The 23,752-nt window shown below is 44.7% G+C and overlaps 2 protein-coding genes across 52 annotated transcripts in view; one reads left to right on the top strand and one right to left on the bottom strand.

Annotated features, from left to right (window-relative positions):
• The window catches only part of LOC142032347 (alcohol dehydrogenase 1-like), a 330,614-nt gene that overhangs the window by 286,668 nt on the left and 20,194 nt on the right, over positions 1-23,752 (top strand). The window contains exon 4 of one of the 50 annotated variants that reach the window (XM_075031342.1): positions 7,934-8,029. The exons of the other annotated variants lie outside the window; for them this stretch is intronic. The gene's annotated coding sequence lies outside the window, so the exon portion shown is untranslated. The remainder of the gene's footprint in view (positions 1-7,933; positions 8,030-23,752) is intronic. 50 annotated transcript variants of the gene reach the window in all.
• On the bottom strand, positions 3,685-22,161 carry LOC142032635 (uncharacterized protein C4orf17 homolog). Of its 2 annotated transcripts, XM_075031499.1 has the most exons (8): positions 10,535-10,719; positions 8,569-8,775; positions 7,926-7,981; positions 6,332-6,496; positions 5,712-5,793; positions 5,143-5,299; positions 4,801-4,844; positions 3,685-3,892 (listed from the first exon to the last, which is right to left on the bottom strand). In XM_075031499.1, the coding sequence occupies exons 1-8, from the start codon at positions 10,635-10,637 to the stop codon at positions 3,801-3,803; spliced, it is 906 nt and encodes a 301-aa protein (XP_074887600.1). In that variant the 5' UTR covers positions 10,638-10,719; the 3' UTR covers positions 3,685-3,800. The 2 variants fall into 2 exon arrangements, with proteins under 2 accessions (XP_074887600.1, XP_074887590.1); XM_075031489.1 differs by lacking the exons at positions 3,685-3,892; positions 10,535-10,719 and adding an exon at positions 21,590-22,161 and having other exon boundaries at positions 4,680-4,844.

The following is a 23,752-nucleotide window of genomic DNA, read 5'->3' as shown; positions in this document are numbered from 1 at the left end:
GATTTTTTTCTGAGAGCTCTGAAGACTTGCCCATATTTAGTTATCACGATAAAGTGCATAACTCATTTCTGTGTTCACTGCACAATGCAAAGATTTTACGTGTTTATTGAATAGGCCAGATCTGCAGTGACAGCATAACCTCTCTGAAGAAGGACAGAAATAAATACTTGCAGAGGAATGTTGGTTTGCAAGCTGAGCACTTCATGAAACATTTAGAAATACTTGACGTGGATGCATGACCATTTAAATTGGTGTACTATCCAAACCTTCTCAGTAACAGCAGACAGATCCTAAAGACAGCAGACTCCCAGCTGTTGGGGGTAGGGACAAGTGATAGTTCAGAAGATAGGGCATCTAATTTTATTAAAGGACATAGAAATGCAGCTGCCTTGCCAGAGTAGCCTGAAGAGTTTCTCCATCCCTGCTGCACCCTGACGTGACTGTAAGAATCTGCTTCAGCATCTCCTGCTAAAGAATCCAGGTCACTGATAAAGCAGGCAGGTAGGATCAAGGAAGGCGTCGGAGGACACATACACAGCTTAAGCTTAGGGTGAAAACGTGACTGGGCAGCATTTGTATTGGGGAATGGCAAAGTTCAGGATGGATTGACAGGTTACTACGTATCTGAGAGACTTCCCAACATAAAGGACTTTAATTCTGATCTTGAGATTCACACATTGAACATAACCTTGTTCTTCCTTTACTACTAGTGTATTGAGTTTGCATGGCAAGGTTTTGGTAGCGGGGTGGGCTACAGAGGTGGCTTCTGTGAGAAGCTGCTAGAAGCTTCCCCTATGTCTGACGGGGCCAACGCCAGCCAGCTCCAAGATGGACCCCCTGCTGGCCAAGGCTGAGCCCATTAGTGACAGTGGTAGCGCCTCTGGGAGAAGAGATTTAAGAAGGGGAAAGGAAAAAGCAACCTGCGCGACACCAGTCGCAGCCGGGAAAGAGAATATGTGAGAGAAACGACCCTGCAGATGCCCAGGTCAGTGAAGAAGGAGGGGGAGGTCGTGCTCCAGGTGACAGAGCGGAGATTCCTCTGCAGCCCGTGGGGAAGACCATGGTGAGGCAGGTTGTCGCCCTGCAGCCCATGGAGGTCCACGGTGGAGCAGATATCCACCTGCAGCCCGTGGAGGACCCCACGCCGGAGCAGGTGGATGCCCGAAGGAGGCTGTGACCCCGTGGGAAGCCTGCGCTGGAGTAGGCTCCTGGCAGGACCTGTGGCCCCATGGGGCGAGAAGCCCACGCTGGAGCAGGTTTTCTGGCAGGACTTGTGACCCGGCGGGGGACCCATGCTGGAGCAATCTGTTCCAGAAGGACTGCACCCCATGGGAAGGCTTCCTATTGGAGAAGTTTGTGGGGGACTGTCTCCCATGGGAGGGACCCCACGGTGGAGCAGGGGAAGGCTGTGAGAAGTCCTGCCCCTGAGGAGGAAGGGGCAGCAGAGACCACGTGTGATGAACTGACCCCAACCCCCATTCCCTGTCTCCCTGTGCTGCTGGAGGGGGGAGGAGGTAGAGAATTCAGAAGTGAAGCTGTGCCCGGGAAGAAGGGAGGGGTGGGGGAAGGTGTTTTAAGGTTTGGTTTTATTTCTCATTATCGTACTCTGATTTTGATTGGTAATGAATGAAATTAATTTTCCCCAAGTTGAGTCTGTTTTGCCTGTGACAGTAATTGCTGAGTGATCTCCCTGTCCTTATCTCGACCCACAAGCCTTTTGCTATATTTTCTCTCCCCTGTCCAGCTGGTGGGGGGGAGCGATAGAGCGGCTTTGGTGGGCACCTGGTGTCCAGCCGGGGTCAACCCACCACAACTAGGATGGGTGAAGTGCCCCTGAGGAAGCTTTATTTTCAGACATCTAGCAAATACAGTAACAGATGCTTTGGGAAGGGAAATGACTGCGAAGATGCGATTGTAACTGTCCTTGCAAACTATCAGTCACCCTTCTGGCTCTAACATGTTTGCTCAGTAACCTATCAGCTTCATGAAGGAAATGCAACCGTGCTGTTGCAAGACTATGTTAACGTGGTTGCGTTAATTTTGGTTCTGTTTGGCAGTGAGCCTCTGAGGCATAATTAAGTTTTTCAGGCTCAGCTAATGCAGCATGATGCTGAGAGACAGCTGATAAGAAACACTAAGGACAGAGATTTATATGGAATTAAGGCAATCTGAGTATGGCCCAAAAGCTTTTGGTCAAGTATCTGCCCCATTCACTAAGTCATTACCACAACTCGGTCAGCGTGTAGTCACTCAACCCTGCTGTTTGGTTTCCAGTTCACTTGGTTTCCGGTTTAGTTTCCAGCTGACTTTGTAATGTTTACACCTAAGACACAAGGGAAGTTTCAAAGCACTGCCAGCTCCTCTCTTGCTTGAAGCTCTGCTCCCATTTGCCATGGCCTGCAGGCTCATACTCTTGCACAGCTGTATAGGAATTACATATCTGCTAAACTGATACCCATTAAATCGTTTTGTAGAAGTGAGTTTCTGCATCTGTGGTCTGAGTTGGCAAGTGGACCTGTGTCACGACCATTCTGGGTGACCAGCCTTCTGCTGGCCATTCACAAATACTCCGTTCATTGATTTGCGGCTACAGGTTACTTCAAGCCCCCCAGCCTGCTTCATCTGGTGCTCTAGCATGGCTAGGCATGTGCAGCAGTGAGTGAGCACCAAGGGAAAGCAGAGCTGAGATTGTCCCCCAGGTCTTAGCATAGCCCTCTCCTGCAGTGGGAAATGGGAATGGAGGTGGTAGTTGTTACTGCAGTAGACGTGATTTGAAGTGAAGGCAGGGGCTCTTGGAAAGAGTATACTGAGCTCTGCTCTGAGCTAAGCTCCTCTTTCCTTAACGCTGTGCTAACAGGATTTTTCTCCTTGCCCATCAAACAGCCAGATGTTTTGAATGAGCCTGTCTGCACTGAATAATCTTGCTCTGGAAAATAAATGGAAGTAGGGTCGATTTATCACCTTTCTTTGGTTTTGTGAGAAGAGATTGACAGAGATATGTTTAAAACAGATAAACCCCGATTCTCCTCCTTTCACAGTTCACTCACGAGGCCTGAAAAAGGGCCAGATGTGTTTCTGTCATTGTTGGCCTCTGTTTTGGTGGCTTGAGGTTTGCATGGTGGTTTTAATGTTTGTTTGGTGTCATCCTGTCCCATTCGTGTCCCATGTTCCCCCTCCTCCCCCCATTGGATACTACGGTTTGTGATTCTTCTCTGCTAACGATGAGAACTATGGAAGCAAATTTTAGCTTGCTGTGAGGCAGACATCTGCAGTTAGTCTGCAGGCCAGATTTTGAAAATCCAGGGTCTTTTTTCTTCCAGTGCCTAGGGCTTGATGTGCATCTCTGCAGATAATGTGTGTGTGCCCCTCTTCTTACCCCAGTATGTCTGTGACTGTAGAGTCAAGTCTGCACACAAGAGCTCTTTGTGCAGGCCTGGCTGAGTCACACAAAACAATGAATCCGGTGCCCAAAAGTGTTGCCTCTGTCCTTTTTTTTCATTTAGCGCACTTCTCATGTACCTCTGCAGCATGGTTTGGTTGAATTGCTTGAGGACTAAATATAATGAGCATAAAATTATTTTAACAGGGAGTCTGAACAGATATCTTTATAACATAACTGCTAAGAATACATATTTCTGTATGTGATAGTGACTGGGAGATGCTTAAGTGGCTCTGAATGGGGGGGGGGGGGGGGCTCCACTGGAAAGGGGGATATCTGTTGTTTGGGGTGGCTGTGGCACAGGTCAGACTTCTGATGAGAGTGTGAAGGCAGGATGGTCTCTTCTTTCCATAGCACTTTCTCAGTTGGAGTTCTTCCCTGGGAGCAGCCTGTCTACTTGTCCTGGACCTCTGTTCCTCAGCCTTGAAAGCAAATGACATTCTTTCTCCCTTTCTGGAAAACATTTTGAAAAAGGAAGCTGTATGTTATCAGGATAGGCTTAGGATTATGTTAGACTGGTTTGGCTTTGTTCCATAAGCAGACGAGAAGCACATCCACTCATTAGCAAAGAAGCCTCCTTGGACACCACTTCGAAAAGGAGAGGGTTGCTTTGGAGGTTTCTTCTTTTTCCTTCTCATTCTCACGTAAGATTACTCTTCACCCACTCCTCCAGTAGAGTTACAAACAACAGTAAATGCTGGTAGCATTAGAACTGGCATGAATGGCTTTATTAAAATGATAACGTACTATGGGACTGACTTTTGTTGCCTCTGTGTGCTTCAGAAGGGACACAAAGAGGTGATAGTGGTGTTTCTTGGGAGTGCCAGTATTGTTGGCTTGCCCTGACTGGGTAGAGGATGCAAAAGCGGGCTTTGGTAGCTGAAAAAGTCTGAGAAGGCCTGATTTCGCCTGCAAAGGGTGAGGGAGATGTGTTAGGTGAGGGCAAATCCCAAAGTTGACTGGCAGGAGTTTCAGCTTTTATATGACTTACAGGAGCAGATTTTAGTGAAGAGATTAAATGAGTGCCTCTTTCTAGCAAGAGGCAGGTGCAATTGTACGCATGTCCCTCACCTTGCTGTATTTCTGAGTTACAGCAGTTAGAAGATTTACATGAATGTCGTATCAAGAGAAACTAATTGAGTGGCTGCAAGGATGGAGGGTCTTGGCTATCTAGCTCTTAAAGAACTTAAATTCAGGTTTTAAATGTCATTTCTCATATTGTCACTGAATTCTATGATTCTAATTTGCATCCTGCTGCGAAGGCAAAAGTTAGAGCTTCTGAACATTCACAGTCCCTGTACTGTTTGGTGACTAGCGTCCTAGACACATGTGTCTTAACATTTATAATTTCCATTACTTACTCTGTTTCACATTTCGACTGGCCCCTGATTCTTTAGCCGAAGACCTGAGTGAAAAAAAGAGAACGTCTGACTTTACAACTGGTATAGACTGTGCACTGCAATATATGGGAGGTTTTTCTCAAAGGGGTTTCAAGTGCTCCTAAAATTTTGTGATGTTCCTGTAATAACTCAATTTGTATCCAAAAGTGTGGGGTTGTTTGTAGTGAGGAGCACTTTTGATGAAGGCTGTGCATGATAAACTTCAGTCACAAAGTTGCATTTTTCATGGGAGGAGAAAACAAAAATTTCTGGGTTTGAGGTTTGGCTTATCCCTAATCCTAGCAACCTCACATCAGATTTTACCTGGACTGATTCATCTCCCCTCCTGGAGCCTTCTGAAGAGTAGGGAGAGGCTTTACTGGACTCTGGCTACTCATGTTCTCTGCTGTAGCTTCATTAGAATTCAGCACAGCTTTATCAGTCATCTCTGAATGTATCAGACTGGACACAAGGTCTTTCTCTGAAAAGTGAAGGTAGAAATGTTATTAAAGTTCCCACTCGCTGATCTGGATGTTTAGGGGGGAATTCAGGAGTTCCCTTACCTCATTTTCAAAGGGCTTAAGGACATCAGAGAGACATGTTATGTTTGCTTTCTGCCTCCCCCCAGCCCACAGCAGCCCAGAGCTCCACTGGGAGAGCACGTTTTTCCACCCTGCACCAAACCTGAGTGCGCTGAGGTCTGAGTGACTAATTTGTGTGTACTGTCGCCTTACTGCTTAGCACAGCCACAACTGGGCCAAGCACACTTCACTGTATCCTAGTCCTTCCACCTCAGCAACCCCCTCCAGTTCAGGTCTATGAGAAATTCAGGGGTTTATGCGAATGTACAAGAGGGCCTGTTTTTCAGAAAGGGATACAGATGCACGTGTTACCTTTTTTACTTGCCCTTGCGAACCATTTTTGGATCTCGGTAATTGAATCTGTCTGCAAAATTTCGCTCAGTTTTTCCAGCACCTGGAAGATGTACAGGATGGTTACCCTGAAGGAAGAGAAGCTGATTCACAACAGTTTTTGCATGTGTTTTAGTTAAGCTCTAGCTGTGTGAGTGTGCAGTTCTACAGTTGTGCAAATTGCCTAGCCTAAGATGACCCATCAGTTTTGCCACAGTATAAGCTAAGGACAGCAGCAGTCTGCAAAAGGTGATGTTGAGTGAGTCCCGTGTACACAGCGCTTCAGAGACACAGGAAGGAAATCCTAAGCAGTGTTTACTACATATAAAGCCCCTTGCATGTGATGTAATATTTGCAGGCTGGTTTTAGAGAACAAGTTTCAGCCCGTGTGCTAGCTGCATTGCTCCCCCAGTGACTGCCCATAGCAGCTTGTGTTCAGGTGAAAGAAACTCAAGAGTAAATGCTAAATACAAAAGTCAGTAGACTCCGCACTGGGGCAGTGGGGGAAGGGAATCTGACCAATAAAGTCCCATGCCATCCTCAGGAGAAATCAAAATGTGTAACATCATAGGAAGCCATATACTGTAGCACTCGTGTCTTACCTTTATTTTCTGATCCAGGTATCTCGAGTCAGAATTCACATTCTTCTGGATGCAGGGACTGTAATCCAAGTTGATGAGTGGAGTGGAGGGCTGGGTGAGAGACGCGACGTGGTTTCCCTCTCTGTTTGCAGATTGTGCAGAGGCTTGGAATTGTTTTTTCAAAAGCTTTTCCAAAATAGAAAACAATGTGTAAAGGAATGGCTTGACTCCATTTAAGCAGCAATTAAAGGCAACGTGAAGTGTATGGTTAACACTAGTCCCCAGCAAGGCTGTGCAACAGAAAACACATCTAAAACTGTTATTTGCTTGAATATAGCCACCTGTAGGTTAATTGGATAGGTTAATTGTTACAGCTTCTAATATACAGTCACTGAGAATAATAATAGATATCTGTGGCATAATGCGTAACATTGGATGAGAATGAAAGTGATGCCAGGTAACTACTGATGGAAATCAGATGAGAAAGGGATTAAATCTGGACCTCTGTGGTCTGTTTGCTTTTCCATCGTGGGTTTGTAGCATGCTGCTGAGCCACTGCTCTTCATTTCTCTGTGTGCAGGCTTCACCAGTCTATTAAAGGACGAGGAATTAAAACGTGATTGGCAGAAGGTTCTGTTTGTAAGTGCAGAGGAAAAGCAAAAGGCAGCTAACAGCTATTAACAGGCTAGTTTACTGAGTGAGGCTATATGCCAGTATCTGTCCATTATATAGTTATTTTGCAGCCAAACCACAGTAAATGCAGTTTGAAGAACTGTGTTTTGCATGTATAAATGAACAGTAAAAATAAAGCATGGTCTTTACTATACCCATCTCTCAGGAACGACATAACATTTCGAGAGAGCCCCACCCCCAGTTAAAATAGAAAAGTTAGGAGAAAAGTGAGTCCTTATTTTTAGCATCTTTACTGCAAAACGTCTTCGTAGTGCCCTCTCCTATCCAGTAGCAGTGCAGAAACCCTTGCATTCCCTTTTTCTCAAGAGCGTGCAATCCTCCTTGCGATACCATTTGTAATGGAATACTGACTTAGCCCTCAGCTCTCATGCGGTTGTAATAGGGGAGACGAGTCATTAGATAGCCTGCAGCTTGAGACTAAGGAGTTATTGCAGAAAGAATCTTTTACTGGAATTTATGAACACAGCAGCAAAGTTGGATCTAAAGCCCAGCGTGCCGCTTGTACAAAACAGTGTCAGCAAAAGTGAAACTGTTGGCAGTAAGTAATCTAAAGAATCTTTGTGTTGTGAAGGGAGGAGGTTTTTTCTTGTGCTTGTTTGTTGTATAGTGTGACATTTTTTCCTCAGCAGTTTGAAACAAAGTGAATTTTATTCCCATCTTCATTGGGTTTGGCCATTTTTCTTGCTAGCGAAGCACAGTGACATTACAGTGCTGAAAGTGATACAGTTATGGCTTAGTTATTACCCTACTTGACACCGTCTCCCTTCCAAGCTCTCATGTTCTACACACGGGATCCTCACATCCCTCCTTTTGGTTCTGTGCTGTCCTCCTTAGCAGTCTGAGACTGTCAGTTCAGGTTACAGTGTTGAGAAAGTGAGAGAGAGAGTGCCGAAATAAAGAGCTGTGTCTTTTTTTCCCCTACCTTTTCAGGTGAAGGAGGGTTATTTTGAATCCTTCCAGGAACATCTGCACATCCTCCTGGAAATCAACAGGCAGAGTGTTTTCTCAAGTTGAAGAATAAAGGCCGTAAGATACACCTTATGTTATATTGGGGTGGGGGACATTTTTAATTGCTAAAATGCACAAGCCATATTTTAGATATCTCTAAGGGGGTCTATTTCTTCCCTTTTTTGTGTGCTTTTACTACCTCACATAGTACATTAATGCAATTATTTGCTGAGATGCCTAAGACATCTGAAGAAAATCCTGGAAAGTGTATTTCATAGATACATGCTTACAGTGGTGTGTAGCTACTACTGCAGAGTGTTGCTTACGGATGGCATAATTGCTGATAATTGTGAAGTTATTAGATGTCTAGTGTGCATATAATCTCTAAAAGCTATGAAGATGCAAGGGTAATTAGCAAGGAGAAATCTGTGGTGACTAACACGCATAGAAGGGAAGAAACACTTGCCTTTTAAATGTACATTCATTGCCCTATGTTCCCTTTACCTGGACCTGAGCTGTGATGACACAGTGCCCTGGCTGAGACCCGGTTGCATCTTTAACGGCTCAGGTTCCTCTTCTGCTGCTGTATAATAGGGCAGTTTGGTGCCTCTACTCACGTGTCATGGACTGTGGAGTGCCTAGCTGCCTTCGCGTGAAGCCCTCGAGCTTTGGAAGGTAGCAGTTGGCAGACATGTTGCTTGTGGCATTCCTAGGTAGCACGTGTTCTTGTTCAGCTTCTTGCTTGAGGATGACTTTGTTGCCAGCAGATGGGTATTCTCTTGAAAAGTTGCTTCTTACGAGACAGACCGGAGCGTTGTTTAATCCTGTGCAAAAAAACGAAGGATACAGTCTTTAGTACAATAAACACCCACAGTTAATTTAACAGGTGATCTCTAAGGAGAGTCTCGGCTGGAAGAATGGAAAGCAGGGGTATCAAATCTGAAATTTGTGTGTAATAATACAGGGCTTACGGAATGGTGTGTAGACTTGGCATACTTGAATAGATGGCAGAGGGCCAAAAGCAGTCTGTTACAGAGGATGGTGTGATCAATCACTACCTGAACAGTGACAATGTTGCAGATAAAATCTGGAGAGTGGCCAGGTAGGGTGAAGAATGCTCATTTAGCGATGCCAATCAGGAGGTGAGAATCATTGTTCTACCTCTCTTAAAAAGCTTGTAGTTTTCAATGAGAGTTGCAGCATTTAATGAAGAACTAGAACCCTCCTTTCTTCGCCAGGGTAAAAGGAATTTTATAAACGGCCACTGTTTTTATCATTAGTGTAAGTCAGACTGGATTTAACATGGCAAAGAAGCAGTGCTATTAAGTAGCTGATGAGGATTTTCAGAACCTTGGTTCTGTTTGGTATCTGACATAAGACAAATCTTAAGCAGAAAGTAATTACAGCTGAACATTACTCTACTGAGAGTACAAATATATCCACCAAATTAATCTGGCTAAGCTGTGTAAGACTTTGGTCTTTGCTGGCTGTGGCCAACTTGTCTTTTTTACCAGCCTCTAGAAAAAGAGAGAGATGCACACAAATATGTATTTTATTTTTTATGTGTTCTATGTTTCTACGTTAGGTAGATTTTATATATATATATATATATATATATATACATACATATGCACACACAGATACACAGAGTTGTGTACATTATATGCTGGGTGGTCAATCTGAAAGGAGGAGTCTTGCTTCGTTCCTTCCAAGGCACCCCTTCCAAGACACAAGAAATTAAATTTTATTGCGAACTGATTTGGTCCTGCATCATCCTTCATCCCTTATTACAGAAGTTGTATCACAGATTCATCAGCTACCAATACCAATCCTGATGAAATATCTACTTATTCTAACTGTCCCCAAAAAACTCAGCAGAGATTTTTTTTCCCCTTCATGATCCTTCTATGCCTTCTGCAGTATAAATCTGGCTGTGTACCAGCAATTTGCCTTCAGCTGCTGCCAGAAAGGTGTCTTTGTGCAAACCTACAGGGTCAGCTTCTTGAAACAAAAGCCAATCCCTAGAATCCCTATTTTGTCTGCTGATGCAAATGGCACACTGATTTTGACTGTATTCCTTTCAGGTATAGGCAGAGTAATCACAGCTAGATCTAGCATCCAGCAGAGCAGCATGGTGTTTTTAGAGCACCAGGTTACTCTTATTAAATGCTGCATTGTGCAATATGTTGCTCCTGGAAAGGTACAAGAATTATTTAGATGAGAGTGAAATAGAGAAAAAAATTGTGACAACCCGTCTCTGGCACTTACGGTACACTCGTGAGCACAGAAGGAAAGAGGAAGAAATTACTTTAGCTTGAGGGAAATTATTTTAGCTTAAAAGAAATCCCAGACAGTTGTCTTGGCAAAATAGTTCTAGTTGTACCTTGTAAAGAATTTAGTGCTAAAGATGCTTAGTGGATTGAAATCAAGGTAATGGCTTTTTTGGATGAAATGCTTCTCTTGGAAACAGGAAACAGGAGCAGTGGGTGCTTTTGGAACAAAATCACGTTATGCTCGCATTTCTCTTTGTGCTTGCCAGGGCAGTTGTCCAGGCTATCTGTGTGGTCCCTCAACAACTCTTACCTGGCATGTGACAGACCATCCTAGGATGGGGAACATTCCTGGAGAAGTAGTACCTTTCCCTTGAGCGGCTAGACTGAGAGTAACATCGGTCGTAGTTCCACATGTTGTGGTTGAACTGAGGTTCGTACACTGATATGAAATCAGTATTTGTTGTGTAAACTTTCTTATTCTTTTGTGGAGCGTCTTCCGGCAGAGCGGGTTGGCTCTTCTGCTGATGGCCTGAGGCCAAACACTGGAGGTGAAGTAAAGAACATGAACTCACATAGACGGAAAGGTAGTGGAAATTTCAGTTACTCTTCTTCTTGTCGTTTCTACCTCTTGCATATACAATTTGGAGAAGCACAGGAGGGTGGAAGCAAGCTAGCTACTGCTCCACTCCTAGGTAGTTACCTCGGGCAACCAATGCTGCTTGTGTGTGCCGCTCCTTCCTGTGCATATCTGAGACACCTTTTTGTAGTAACAGACTATATTGAAGCAGGGGGAGTGGATTGCTTTCTGACTTGTGATGAAAAGTGCAGGGACAAATGACGATAGCAAAGGAGACGACCAGGCCTTTTTGGTTTCTGTCTTTACTAAGGGTTGCGTATGCAGAGGGGCAGTCCCATGTCTCTTAGTACTTGGTATCTGCTCTAGATTTTGGGTTTAGAGGTTGAATAATACACTAGCAGCTTATGACCATTAACTTGTTTGGTTTTTTTCCCTTTCCTGTAGTAGCAGTCATTAATGGTCACAGTGTTCTTTGCCTCTGGCACTTACTTAGAATACTCAGTACCATAACGTCTAAGATTGGGAACATCCTAAGAATGGCATTTTATTGAGGCGCCTTGCAAATGTCACACAGAAGAGTTACATCAGGAGAGACTCTGGACCTGAGTAAGGCAGCCCAGTCTGCTCCCTGTATAACAACCAGCGCAACTTAAGAAAAGGTGACAGGTGATAGTAGTAGGCGACACTCTTCTGAGAGGTACAGAGGCTGAGCTGACACACTCTCTAGAGAGCCGTGCTGCTTACTGGGGGCTTGTATCAGGGATGTCACCAAGAGACCACCAAGCCTTGTACGGCCCACTGACTATTATCTGCTGCTGTTGTTTCCTGTGGGCACCAGTGATACAACCAGGAGCAGTCTGAGGAGTATCAAGAAGGACTACAGAGCCCTGGGAGCGGTGGTAAGGGACTCTGGAGCACAGGTAGTTTTTCATCAGTCCTCCCAGTCAAAGGGAAGGGGTTTGAAAGAGCCAGTCAACCTGGCAAATCAACAAATGGTTACGGGACTGGTGCCACAGCCAGGGGTTCAGCTACTTAGACGATGGGACTCGCTTTGAGAAACGTGGCCTACTGGTGGCAGATGGAGTCCATCTGTCAGAGAAGGGGAAGAGCATCTTCGGTCATAGGCTTGCCAAGCTGGCGAAGAGAGCTTTAAACTAAAGTTGCTGGGGGAGGGGAACCTCAATCCATCCCACTCCTACCGGTCTGATGCCAGTGTCAGCAGGGAATGCCCAGAGCCTAGAAAGGGATCACAGGTCAGCAGGAGAGCACCTGAAGAGCAGCACAAAGGAATTCCAGCCACTCCAGCCAGTAAGTCAGCTTCATCAGGGGCCCAACTTAAATGCCTCTATGCAAACAAACGTAGCATGGGGAATAAACAAGAGGAGTTAGACATGTGCGCACGCCTGCAGGGCAATGATCTTACTGGCATCACGGAGACGTGGTGGGATGGCTGCTATGACTGGAGTGCTGGAACGGAAGGATACAGGGTTTTTAGGAAGGACAGGCAGGGGAAATGAGGAGGGGGTGTCACCATCTACGTCAATGACCAGTTGGAGTGCGTGGGGCTCTGCCTGGGGATGGGTGAGGAGCTGACCAAGAGCTTATGGGTCAGGATTAAAGGGAGGGCAGGGACAGGTGACATTACAGGGGGAGTCTGCTACAGGCCACCCGACCAGGAAGACCGAGCAGATGAGGCTCTCAGGAGCAGCCTCACGTTCACAAGCCCTAGACCTCATGGGGGACTTCAACCACCCCAATATCTGTTGGAGATACAACCCAGCAGGGCATAAGCAATCCAGGAGGTTGCTGGAATGCGTTGATGATTACTTCCTTCTCCAAGTGATAGAGGAGCCAACAAGGAGAGGTGCTATGCTGGACCTTGTTCTCATCAGCTAGGAGGGGCTGGTGGGGAATGTGAAGCTCAAGGGCAGCCTTGGCTGCAGCGACCATGAAATGGTGGAGTTCGGGATCCTCAGGGCAGTGAGGAGAGCGCACAGCAAGCTTGTTACCCTGGACTTCAGGAGAGCAGACTTGGGCCTCTTCAGGGGTCTGCTTGGTAGAGTACCATGGGATAAAGCCCTGGAGGGTAGAGGGGCCCAAGCAAGCTGGTTAATACTCCAAGCTCAGGAGCAATGCATCCCAACAAAGAGGAAGTCAGGCAAAAATGCCAGGAGGCCTGCATGGATGAACAAGGAGCTCCTGGACAAACTCAAACACAGAAAGGAAGACTACAGAGGGTGGAAGCAAGGACAGGTAGCCTGGGAGGAATACAGAGAAATTGTCCGAGCAGCCAGGGATCAGGTTAGGAAAGCTAAACCCCTGATAGAATTTAATCTGGCCAGGGCCATCAAGGGCAACAAGAAAAGCTTCTGTAGGTACATTGGTGATAAAAGGAAGGCTAGGGAAAATGTGGGCCCTCTCTGGAAGGAAATGGGAGACCTGGTTATCTGGGACTTGGAGAAGGCTGAGGTACTCAGCGACTTTTTTGCCTCAGTCTTCACTGGCACGTGCTCCAGCCACACCACCCAGGTCGCAGAAGGCAAAGGCAGGGAGTGGGAGAATGAAGAACCATTGGAGTAGATCAGGTTCGAGACCATGTAAGGAACCTGAAGGTGCACAAGTCCACGGGACCTGATGAGATGCATCTGCGGGTCCTGAGGGAACTGGTGGCTGAAGTGGCTAAGCCACTATCCATCATATTCGAGAAGTCATGGCAGTCTGGGGAAGTTCCCACGGGCTGGAAAAGGGGAAATAAACCCCTCATTTTTAAAAAGGGAAAAAAGGAAGACCCAGGGAACAACAGGCCTGTCAGTCTCACCTCCGTGCGTGGCAAGATCATGGAGTAGATCCTTCTGGAAACTATGCTGAGGCACATGGAAAATAAGGAAGTGATTGGTGACAGCCAGCATGGCTTCACTAAGGACAAATCATGCCTAACAAATTTGGCGGTCTTCTACGACGGGGTTACAGTGTTGGTGAATAAGGGAATAGCAGCTGATGTCATCTACCTGGATTTGTGCAAAGCATTTGACACTGTCCCACGCAACATCCTTGTCTCTAAATTGGAGAGACATGGATTGGACAGATGGAGCACTCGCTGGATAAGGAATTGGCTGGATGGTCACCCTCAAAGAGTTGTTGTCAATGTCTCAATGGCCAAGTGGAGACCAGTGATGAGTGGCATTCCTCAGGGGTCGGTATTGGGATCAGCACTGTTTAACATCTTTGTTGCCAACATGGACGGTGGGATTGAGTGCACCCTCAGCAAGTTTGCGAACAACACCAACCTGTGTGGTGCGGTCGGCAAGCTGGAGGGAAGGAATGCTATCCAGAGGGATCTTGACAGGCTTGAGAGGTGGGCCTTTGCGAACCTCATGAAGTTCAATAAGGCCAAGTGCAAGGTCCTGCACATGGGTTGGGGCGATCTCAGGCACAAATACAGGCTGGGCAGAGAATGGATTGAGAGCAGCCCTGCGGAGAAGCGCTTGGGGATGTTGGTTGATGAGAAGCTCAACATAACCCAGCAATGTGTGTTTGCTGCATCAAAAGAAGCATGACCAGCAGGTTGAGGGAGGTGACCCCACCTGGAGTACTTGTGTTCAGCTCTGGGGCCCCCAACATATGAAGGACATGGACCTGTTGGAGTGAGTCCAGAGGATGGCCACAAAGATGATCAGAAGGCTGGAGCACCTCTCCTATGAAGACAGGCTGAGAGAGTTGGGGTTGTTCAGCCCGGAGAAGAGAAGGCTCAAGGGAGACCTTCCAGCAGCCTTCCAGTACCTAAAGGGGGCCTACAGAAAAGCTGGAGAGGGACTTTTTACAAGGCCATGTAGTGATAGGATGAGGGGTAATGGCTTTAAACTGAAAGAGTGGAGATTTAGATTAGATATTAGGAAAAAATTCTTTACTGTGAGGGTGGTGAGGCACTGGAACAGGTTGCCCAGAGAAGGTGTGGATGCCCCCTCCCTGGAAGCGTTCAAGGCCAGGTTGGATGGGGCTTTGAGCAGCCTGGTCTAGTGGAAGGTGTCCCTGCCCATGGCAGGGGGGTTGGATCTAGAAGATCTTTAAGGTCCCTTCCAACCCAAACCATTCTGTGATTCATTCTAAGATTCAAATAGAAGAAATTCACCTGTAAAGGCTGCCGATTGTAAGAGCCTGGATGGGCTGAGGATGGAATAAGCATTTGTCAGTTATCTGCTGGGGTCAGGAGGCAGCATATTTTAAGGAATATGTGGAGAGAAGAGGGTTGGGAAAGGACAGGACATCTTTTTTAAGTAGCTGTTAATGTTTTGCAAGGTTACATTTTTATTCCATAACTACATCTGACTAGGGGAAAAACTCAAGTGAACTGACAGATTTTGCAGTGTGCATAGAAGGTCAAGAGACGTGAGAAGGCTTGCCCAACTGAAACCAAAAAGTATAAATTCCATAGTTGAAGGTCCTGTCTTAAGGTCATCCTATGCCCTAACAAACCAACTGGGGCAAGGTCGGTGTTTGTCACCTGTGAATCATCACATTTCAGTGCACGAGGAGGCAGGGTGGAAGCTACAGTTCATCCAAATGGTTTGTAGCTTACTGCAAGCTCAGCCTTTTTTTTTTTTTTTTTTTTTTCAAATTTAAAATACCTGTATCTCCTGATACCAAAAGTAAAAATACACATCTTCTGATTTTGGTTGTAGTGGATTGATTGAATAATGAAATAATGAAGATGGCTATTTTGTGTAACATCCTGATTGCACTTGTATTTCTCAGCCAACTTTTATAACTTAAAAAAAATAATAATTAATTGGGAGACTAGCTTTTCCAAAGCCCTATAAATTTTTTTACCATAAAATATCCTCTCCATATGCTTAAGATTAAATGCTTACTCAAAATAATGTATAAAGTAACTTGGAGGAGCAGAAGTCACATTCTTTATTCTGGGCCTTCTGTTTTTCTACATAATCCTGCTTACGTTTTTGTGTTGGCTCTCTATAAAGGACTAACTATATCTAACTGAAGTTTTTTAAAATTAAGTTCATGTGGGAGGGTTCTCTAATAAATTGTTTAGTGGGTTTTCTGTGGTAATCTAAACGGTCTTGTGAAACATACTTCTAGAATCTCACTAGTTATTTAGCAGCCTCAGAGTATTATATACAGTAATTGCTGGTACAATATGTTTTGGGGATTTTAGGTGTGTTACTTTACCAAAATAGCAACTTACGACATTGTTAATATTTAAATCAGTAGAATTAAATGCAGCGATACCATGAACAACTGGATGTTTGACAGAACAATGTTACCAGCCAGCGCTGTCATTTTTGTATTGTAGGTAAAACCGCACACAAAATGTTGATTATCATTGCAGTATTCAAAAATACTTGAAGGCTTCCTGTTTCCTTACAAAGGATGTGTACAACAGTTATTTAGAGTAGTCTTCTATCTGACTGTGCTAATGGGTTCTTGAGAGAAAATGAAACTTAGGTCATTTATTGCTTTTTCACTAGTTCTCCGTCTGTACCCGGAAAGTGTGTAAGTGATGTAATGGACAGAAAGGTCTAACTACCTGAGAAACAGCGCAGTAGAGGTCCTCCTCGGCAGGATGCTAAGTCGGCAGTACCTTTTTGCCTGCTGCAGCAGGTAAGATTCACCCTGTAGCAAGGATTCACGTCTTTCCTTGGGTAGGGGTCTTCAGCTGAGCGAGCAGCAGCCTGGCTTGTCTGCTCTGCTGAGCAGCTGTGACAGGCGCAGGGCTGGTGATCCGGGGAGGTTCTAGAACCGATTCTGTTGACAATTCTGAACTGTGCGCCACCGCGGCAGCAGCACAGCCGCATCTTTTGCCTGACGTTAGCAGAGGGAAGAGCTTGTGTACCTCCACTTCATCCTTTATGTTTTTAGCACTCTTCCTCTTTAACATGAGGATATTCATGACCAGAAATAACCGATTTCTGTAGAGAATTAGTATTTGCGTGTGGACACAGAAAAAAAGGCTGTGCACAGGACTATAAAATCACCTGGCCTTGGGGTTTTGTGTTCAAGAAAATTCATGCTTTTGGACAAGATTTTAGGGATGATTTTTTCTAGAGTACAAGTGCAGTGCTACATAGTTTCAACAGGTGAAATTGTCATCATCAAGTAGGGTTAATGGGGTTAAGTGAGTAAGCGTAAAAATGTATTTTCAGGCATTGACCAGTAAGGATCTTAAATGTAGTCATGCGATTGCAGTTTGAATCTAGTAACAGAAAGAAAATCTAGAAATCTAAATTGCAATGTGGCCACCGTTTATTGCCAGAGATTGCTCCAATGGTGCTTTGTCCACAAAACCCAGATTCCTGCTACACTGAAGTTGCAACTCCAGTACACTTTTCAGGTCGCCTTAGAAACCCTCCAAGTTTACAAGCGTTATCATGTAGACTCAGACACTCAGTCACAGGATATTTTGTGTGTCTGGGTTTCACAGGCTCCTATTTCCTTACCACTGCTCATATTCCAGAAAGCACAGCTGTGGGAGATGACTTTTCCCTCCCTGTGATGGTGGACCAGAATCAGTGCTTTTGGTCGCACAGGGGGGCCATAGCAGTCCATTAGCTTGTGGTCTCCAGGTGCAGCTATTTCAGGACATTGTACCTGTGAGTGACTGCTACTCATTTAATTTTTTGTTGGTTTTGTAGGTTTTGCAAGCCATCTTGGGAACAAAGAGGAGGGTAAAAACTTTGGCTCTGCGGTCATCAATAAATTACATTTAAGTTGCTCGTCATGATTTTAAGGTCTTTTGCAGAAAAATGGGGCACACTTTCTTTTTGTACTCGGCAGAAGTGGGAATACGTGGCATTGTCCACAAGAAGTTGGAGAAAAGCAATAAATGGAAGAAGTGTGGGGAGGTTTTTTTACACTTGGGGGGAAAAAGAGGAGCGTGACTGGTGTGACTCTGTCATTACAACGAACGTTTGGATAACTTACAGGCTAAGATGCTGTGGAATCTTGTCAAGAAGAGAAGGCAGCTGATAGCAGAAGCTCTAAGAAAGGGTCCATGCAGCTGCTAGCTTCTGATCCTGTGTATTGGGTCTGGCTGAGATGGAGTTAATACTCCCCACAGCAGCCCTCATAGCACTGTGCTCTGCATCAGTAGCTAGAAAGGTGTTGATAGCACACCAGTGTTTTGGCTGCTGCTGAGCAGTGCTGGCACAGCATCAAGGCTGTCTCTCCAACATTTTTGCCCTCCCTTCAATGGCAGGCTGGGGCAGGGCAAGATCTTGGGAGGGGACATAACCAGGACAGCTGACCTAAACTCACCAAACAGATATTCCATACCATATGGCATCAGCTCAGATGTAAAAGCTAAGTAAAGGGAGACGGAAGTGGGGGGCATTTTGTCTTCCGGAGCAACCACTACACGTACGGAAGCCCTGCTTCCCGAGAAGCGGCTAGACATCGCCTGCTGATGGGAAGTAGAGAATAACATCATTTGTTTTTCCTTTTGCTTTCGCGCGCGCGACCTTTGCTATCACTTTATTAAACTGTCCTTATCTTGACCCACGAGCCTTTTGTTATATTTTTCTCCCCCCTGTCCAGCTGAGGAGGGGGAGTGATAGAGCGGCTTTGGTGGGCACCTGGCATCCAACCAGGGTCAACCCACCACATCCTGCAACCCAAAATGGCCTGTTACCATTTGCTTTGTTGTAAGGCCCAGGTAGAGAAGAGGCTGTTGTCGTGGAGGCACCGAGGTAACATGAAGCACGGGCTGATTTTGAGTTGTCACACGTGGGGACACAAAGTGTCAGGACCTGTGGGGCATGTGTTAAGATGTATATTTTGTTCCTGAAAACACTTTTATCAGTTCTTTTTAAATAAAGCCAGCAAGGTTGGCATGAAATTGTGGATCTACCTCCTCATGAATCCTCTGTGTCTATGGATGGGGGAAGAGCACAAGAGAGCCAGAGTTAACAGAAAATACCTGCATCTTTGCTACATGTAAGAAACAGCGGGCCATTGTTGCAAGGAAGGATTCAAGAAATTCAAAGAATGTGGAAGGGACTGCAAGGTAGAAGTCTTTCATACTGCTGTTCAGTTAATTTTCAAGTAGCTATGACAACAAAATGGCTTCCTGGGGACCATGACTGTCTGCCTACAGAACAGAGTGCAAGCTGCAAACCTTGTTTTTCCAGTATACTTCATTTTTTATAATCGCTTGGGATTTACAAGTAGTCGCTATAAAAGCAACCTAAGCAAATAGCCAGCCGGACTCATTAAAAGGGAGCTGCCATTAAGATCTCACATAGTGCAGTATTGTCTTTATCCAAATACAGCAAATGGAAGTGAGGTTCTGGAACAGCACTTCCCTGAGATGCAGTACAAGGAGCTTAACTTTATTTGGTAAATTGATGAAAGGGATCATTTGGGAAAACTTTTGGTTTTTACAAAGCAGAGGGATAGATTCATTGACTGGGAAATACAATCTAATTCTGTGACTAGGATGCCTAGGGAGAGGTACTACTGCTGATGCTGCAAGACAACTTCATAATGTGTTCAACGTTAAAGAGATGATGACATATCTAAAAGGAGAAAGGGAGAATTGATCGACTCAGGTGAAGAGCAGTAGTGTTAGTTGCCAAAGTTATGTGTTCTGTGATGTTTGGATACCGTATGGTTCCCTTATTCAGCTCAGCCTGTTGATTTCGGTGGGAGGTGAAAGGATGAAATATTATTAAGGAATCGGAATCTGCCAGTAATTCTGGCCCTTCGCCTTTTCACGCTTTCCCCAGAGCTGACCCATATTTCCTCCACTATAGTGCTATAGAAATACTAAGATTATTTTTAAATTTTAAAAGGAATAGCTCTTTGGGACACGTATTTTGTTGCTGTGTGAAAAACATTTTCCAGATGTTAATTGAGGTTGACATTGGAAAAAAAAGGTTGAATTCATGCCTGGGTCCACCAGTTTAGACATAATGAAGGATCTTAAGTTACTCTTGAAACTTATTCTTATCTATATCTTCACATCAGTTATCTATACCATCTTTACCTTGGACGGCCTCCAGGAGTCTGGGCTCAACGTGAAGTCCTATTTTCAAAAGCCTAAGTCTTGCGGAAAGCAAGAAAGATTTGGCCCTTAAGCTGGGTGGATACATAGGGAAAACTCAGAACTAGATTTGGGGATTTGCATGCACAGAATATCAAATCCAAGGATTTATGCAATGCCTATCTGTATAAGAAAACAGCTATGATGTTCTGTAGAAGTGTAAAACTGAGCTGGAGAATTAAGTTTTAAAGGTACATTAGATCTTGCACCCAGCTAGAACTCAGAAGTCGAGAAAGATGGGCCAGATAGAGCAGAGCATTACAGATTTCTTTCAGCTTTGGATCAAACAGCAGCTGAAATCTTGAAATAAAAGGCTGGCTGAAAATGCTTTGGGAGTTCTTGATAAAAGTCTTGGTGAAAGGTAATTGAAAGAAGTCTGGATTGGTGGGTGATTCCAGCAATTTCCTTTGGTTTCAAAATTTGTTAATGTTTCTTAAAGCAGTGGTTCTCGGGAGGGGCTCTCTTTGCGTCCGTGGGAAGGTGCTTCTGAAAGACCTCTAGTCAAAGCTGGAGAGACACAATATCTGTTCCAAATGGCATCCAACTTTCTGATTAAAAAAAATAGATGATAGAGTAAGCAGCACCAGCTACAGTCCTGGTAGCAGTCCTGTGCAATTTCCTATGCAGTTCAGAGGATTACGACCTACATAAAGATCTACAGTAAAGTAAAACCATGAACCACTTTGTTGTCCCCATTCCTACAATTCCCAACTCCAGCTCTATAGTGATAGAGAAAGAAGCGTTCAGGATCATATCATGGAGATACAAAGATAACTTTCTCAGTGCCAGATGTTCTTCAGGCAAAAGAAATACCATCTCTGTTTTCAGTTGCATTTGTGGCAGTTTCTAGCTAAAATCAGTTTGCGAGCAGAACAGCCTGGGACAATAAATAGCAACTGTGAGTAAACAATGACAAAACAGACAGAAATGGTAGATAAAAGCCTCTGATCTTTCTATGTTCGAATATCTCCAGGCTGCGAGGGGAGGGGCTGCTGTAACATTTGAAGATCTGGATCCTTTCCTGAACTGCCAGTTGGGAGACATTGCAAGGCAGTTATTATCAGTGCTTACTATCAATTGGGAACCTGCTTCCTCATGACTGAATTCCATGATTCTATCACTCCTTTCAGGAGTGGATTTAGTATGTTCAGTAATGCCAGATATGATTATTTAACAAGTAGGAACATTTATTCAGTGGTTAAGTGCCCCTCTTGGTTCTGATTTCAGGCTAAAATCAGGCAGTAAATTGCTTTGCTTCTCTAAGCTTTTTCTTTCCACCTATTTATTTTACTGGTACCTGACAACCATAATTGTCCTCCAGCTCCCCTTGTACAGTGGCGCGCACAGAAAAGGTGAGGTGGGACTGAAAAGGAAAGCCAGCAAAGCTCTACAGGCAGCACATACTGCTGGCTTTGGAGATCACTAAATGTACTTTCTTTTTTTTTTTTTTTTTTTGCATTTTGGATTTACATATTGTATGCAAGTTGTAGCACTGGTCGGCACTCTGGTGTTCTAGCTTGTGGCATGTTATTTAAGAAAGCACATTTATTCCTTGTTTGCAATCTACAGGCCTGGCTGTCTTATTCTCAAGATTTTCAAGAAGGACACCCTTGCATATTTCAGGCATGGCCCACTAAAGCATTGCACTGGAAGCAGAGATTAATCACTGTACTGTTTTGTGATAGGAAAAGACAAGAAATTAGTTTCTGGTAACACAAATAAATACTCACCTGCAGCGCTCTCAGGCATTTCTTAAAGAAAAATCCTTCTTTGAATCCTAGCTTCAGCTGCACCAAGTTAACAAAACTGTAGAAAAATAGGCAGGGAAGTTCTCTGCTTCACCCTGCTGTCCCCAGGGAAGATCAGCTCTGGCACGCTTGCCTAACCAGGTCTTACAGACCTCCAAGATGATGGTGCCACACCATCTCCAAGCAATCTACCTTTTTTGCTATCCATGCCCAGAGGAAGTTTTCTTCTGCAGTGTAACTTGAATCTTCCTTTTTTCAGTGTAAGTCAATTTTTTCCCTGGCCACCATGGAGATGGAGAACAGAACATGAAAAAGAAAAGCTGCACGGAAGCTCTAGAAGAATATGATCACTGTGTTTCACCATCAGACATCATTGCTCTGCTTATGAAAGCTCTGATTTTCATTGCTGAGCTTTGAAAAGTTGTGGATACTGCCAGAACTATTACTCAGCAATCCTGAGCAGCTGCTGAACAGCAGAACACATCCAGAGATCTTTACACCTGTCTAATAAAACATTAGAAAGGCAATAAAGAAAGTATGGCTTGATGAACCTGAGAAGAAAGTCTCAGAAGCAGGAAATATGAAGGGGATATGGCAGAAAGTCAAACCTTCTGGATGAAATAGGCAAACTTGACTTTAGTGGCATGCAACAGGGAGCTCACAGCAAGGTGCCATAAGTAAGCCTGTTGTCTCGTTCCCTTCCCACTGAGACTCGGCCCCCCTGGTTGTGGGTGGGCCGTGACAGATCTACCAGATTCCTGAAGTCAGGGACCCCAGCAGCGTTCATCTGCATCTGTGCTGTGGCAATTTCCCAAACACTGTACTACTGCAGGTTAGTGTACTAGCCCCCTGCTTGTCCTTTTCCTGGATTCAGGTCAATCTATCTTTAATTTGGTTTCCACGTAGACTCGGGTCCCGTGTCATATGTGCTCATTGACCCTATGTTTGCTTATGGAGCAACTGTGTTTGATTCTAGCCTTTGCAGGAGGGCATCTGAATTATCGGAGTGGAAAAGAGCCTCTCTGAATAATCCCATCTTAGGGGCTTTCAGTCAAGAAGTTGGCCACTGATGGTGGTTTTTTGCAGTACAAGCTGGCGTGCTGCACAGGGCTGTAGCTGGCCAAGGGGATCCACACTGACCAGTTATTCCAAAAAGCCACATCAGCACCTCAGCTCAGGGCAGTCTTGAGGCACTTTGACTGCCAGCTGCAGCTGGGAGACTGGCTGTGCCCACTCTTTGTGCCCCAGAGCCAAGGAACTCAAAAAGAAAATAGCCTGAAGTGCAGCCTAGGACTGTTGGGCTTGCCTTTGAAATATTGTTACCTACTGACATCTGTCCCTTTCCTGAAACTGCTTAATAACCTGAACCTTCCTGTTGGCAGCTTCAAGAAAGATCAGGTATCAGCTATTTAAATGCATAGTTAGCTGAAAATCAATAGATGGATGACGATGTAAGCATGTATTGGTTTATGGGTACTGTCACGCTGCTGATGCACACTTTGCAGTGATGTGGATGGCTGTAACAACACATTTGGAGGTTAGTCTGTTTTGAATCATTACGGTGGTACCTCAGTGCGAGCGCTGTCACAGAACTTCTAGAGGAAGATTCTCCTCTGCACTGGGTGGCTTGTGTGAATTAACAATGCATTTACCTATTTGTAAAATAGATCTTGAAGATGGCATTCCTAAAATCCTTAGAGCTTGAGGATAAGGTCAGATAAGTTTGAAGAGTTCCAGCATTTCTTTGACTTAAACAAAACTTTTTACTGCTCAGGATATGTCATAGATCCAGCATGCAGCTCATTAGGTAATCACACTGAAGATCATAGGTTCACCGTGCTGCTGTTGGTTGTTGGTTCATATTATTGGAAAATATCCGTTTACTGTGCAGGGGGATTTTAAAATAAGCTTTGAGTTAGCACACATTCTTCTTGTGATAAGTTACTCTGGAAGGTAGAGATGAACTTCAGTATGACTTCCAAATCTAAGGCTGACTAAAATTTGGCCCATCTTTGAAATGTATAGCTTAATTGTCTCTCTTCCAAGAAGGTAGCTCTGTTAGCTGGAACAACAGCGTCTGCTACTGACACTCCTAAAGCCAGTATATAATAAAACCGTTGATTCATACTCATTCCCTTTTGTTCC

Source organism: Buteo buteo, chromosome 1 (genome assembly GCF_964188355.1).
Source record: "Buteo buteo chromosome 1, bButBut1.hap1.1, whole genome shotgun sequence".
In the NCBI taxonomy this organism is placed as follows: Eukaryota; Metazoa; Chordata; class Aves; order Accipitriformes; family Accipitridae; genus Buteo; species Buteo buteo.
Note: the sequence above shows the minus strand (reverse complement) of the source record. Positions and strands in the feature narration are given on the sequence as shown.

Bases quoted from the DNA above. Each gene is read 5' to 3' on its own strand.
- LOC142032635 (XM_075031499.1), bottom strand. From the start codon at position 10,637: ATGTGGAACTACGACCGATGTTACTCTCAGTCTAGCCGCTCAAGGGAA. The intron at 6,497-7,925 runs GTAGGGGAAAAA...ATTTTGGAAAAG, and splicing joins ACCCTCCTTCACCTGAAAAG to CTTTTGAAAAAACAATTCCA. The intron at 4,845-5,142 runs GTAAAATCTGAT...TTTTTCACTCAG, and splicing joins GGGGAGATGAATCAGTCCAG to GTCTTCGGCTAAAGAATCAG.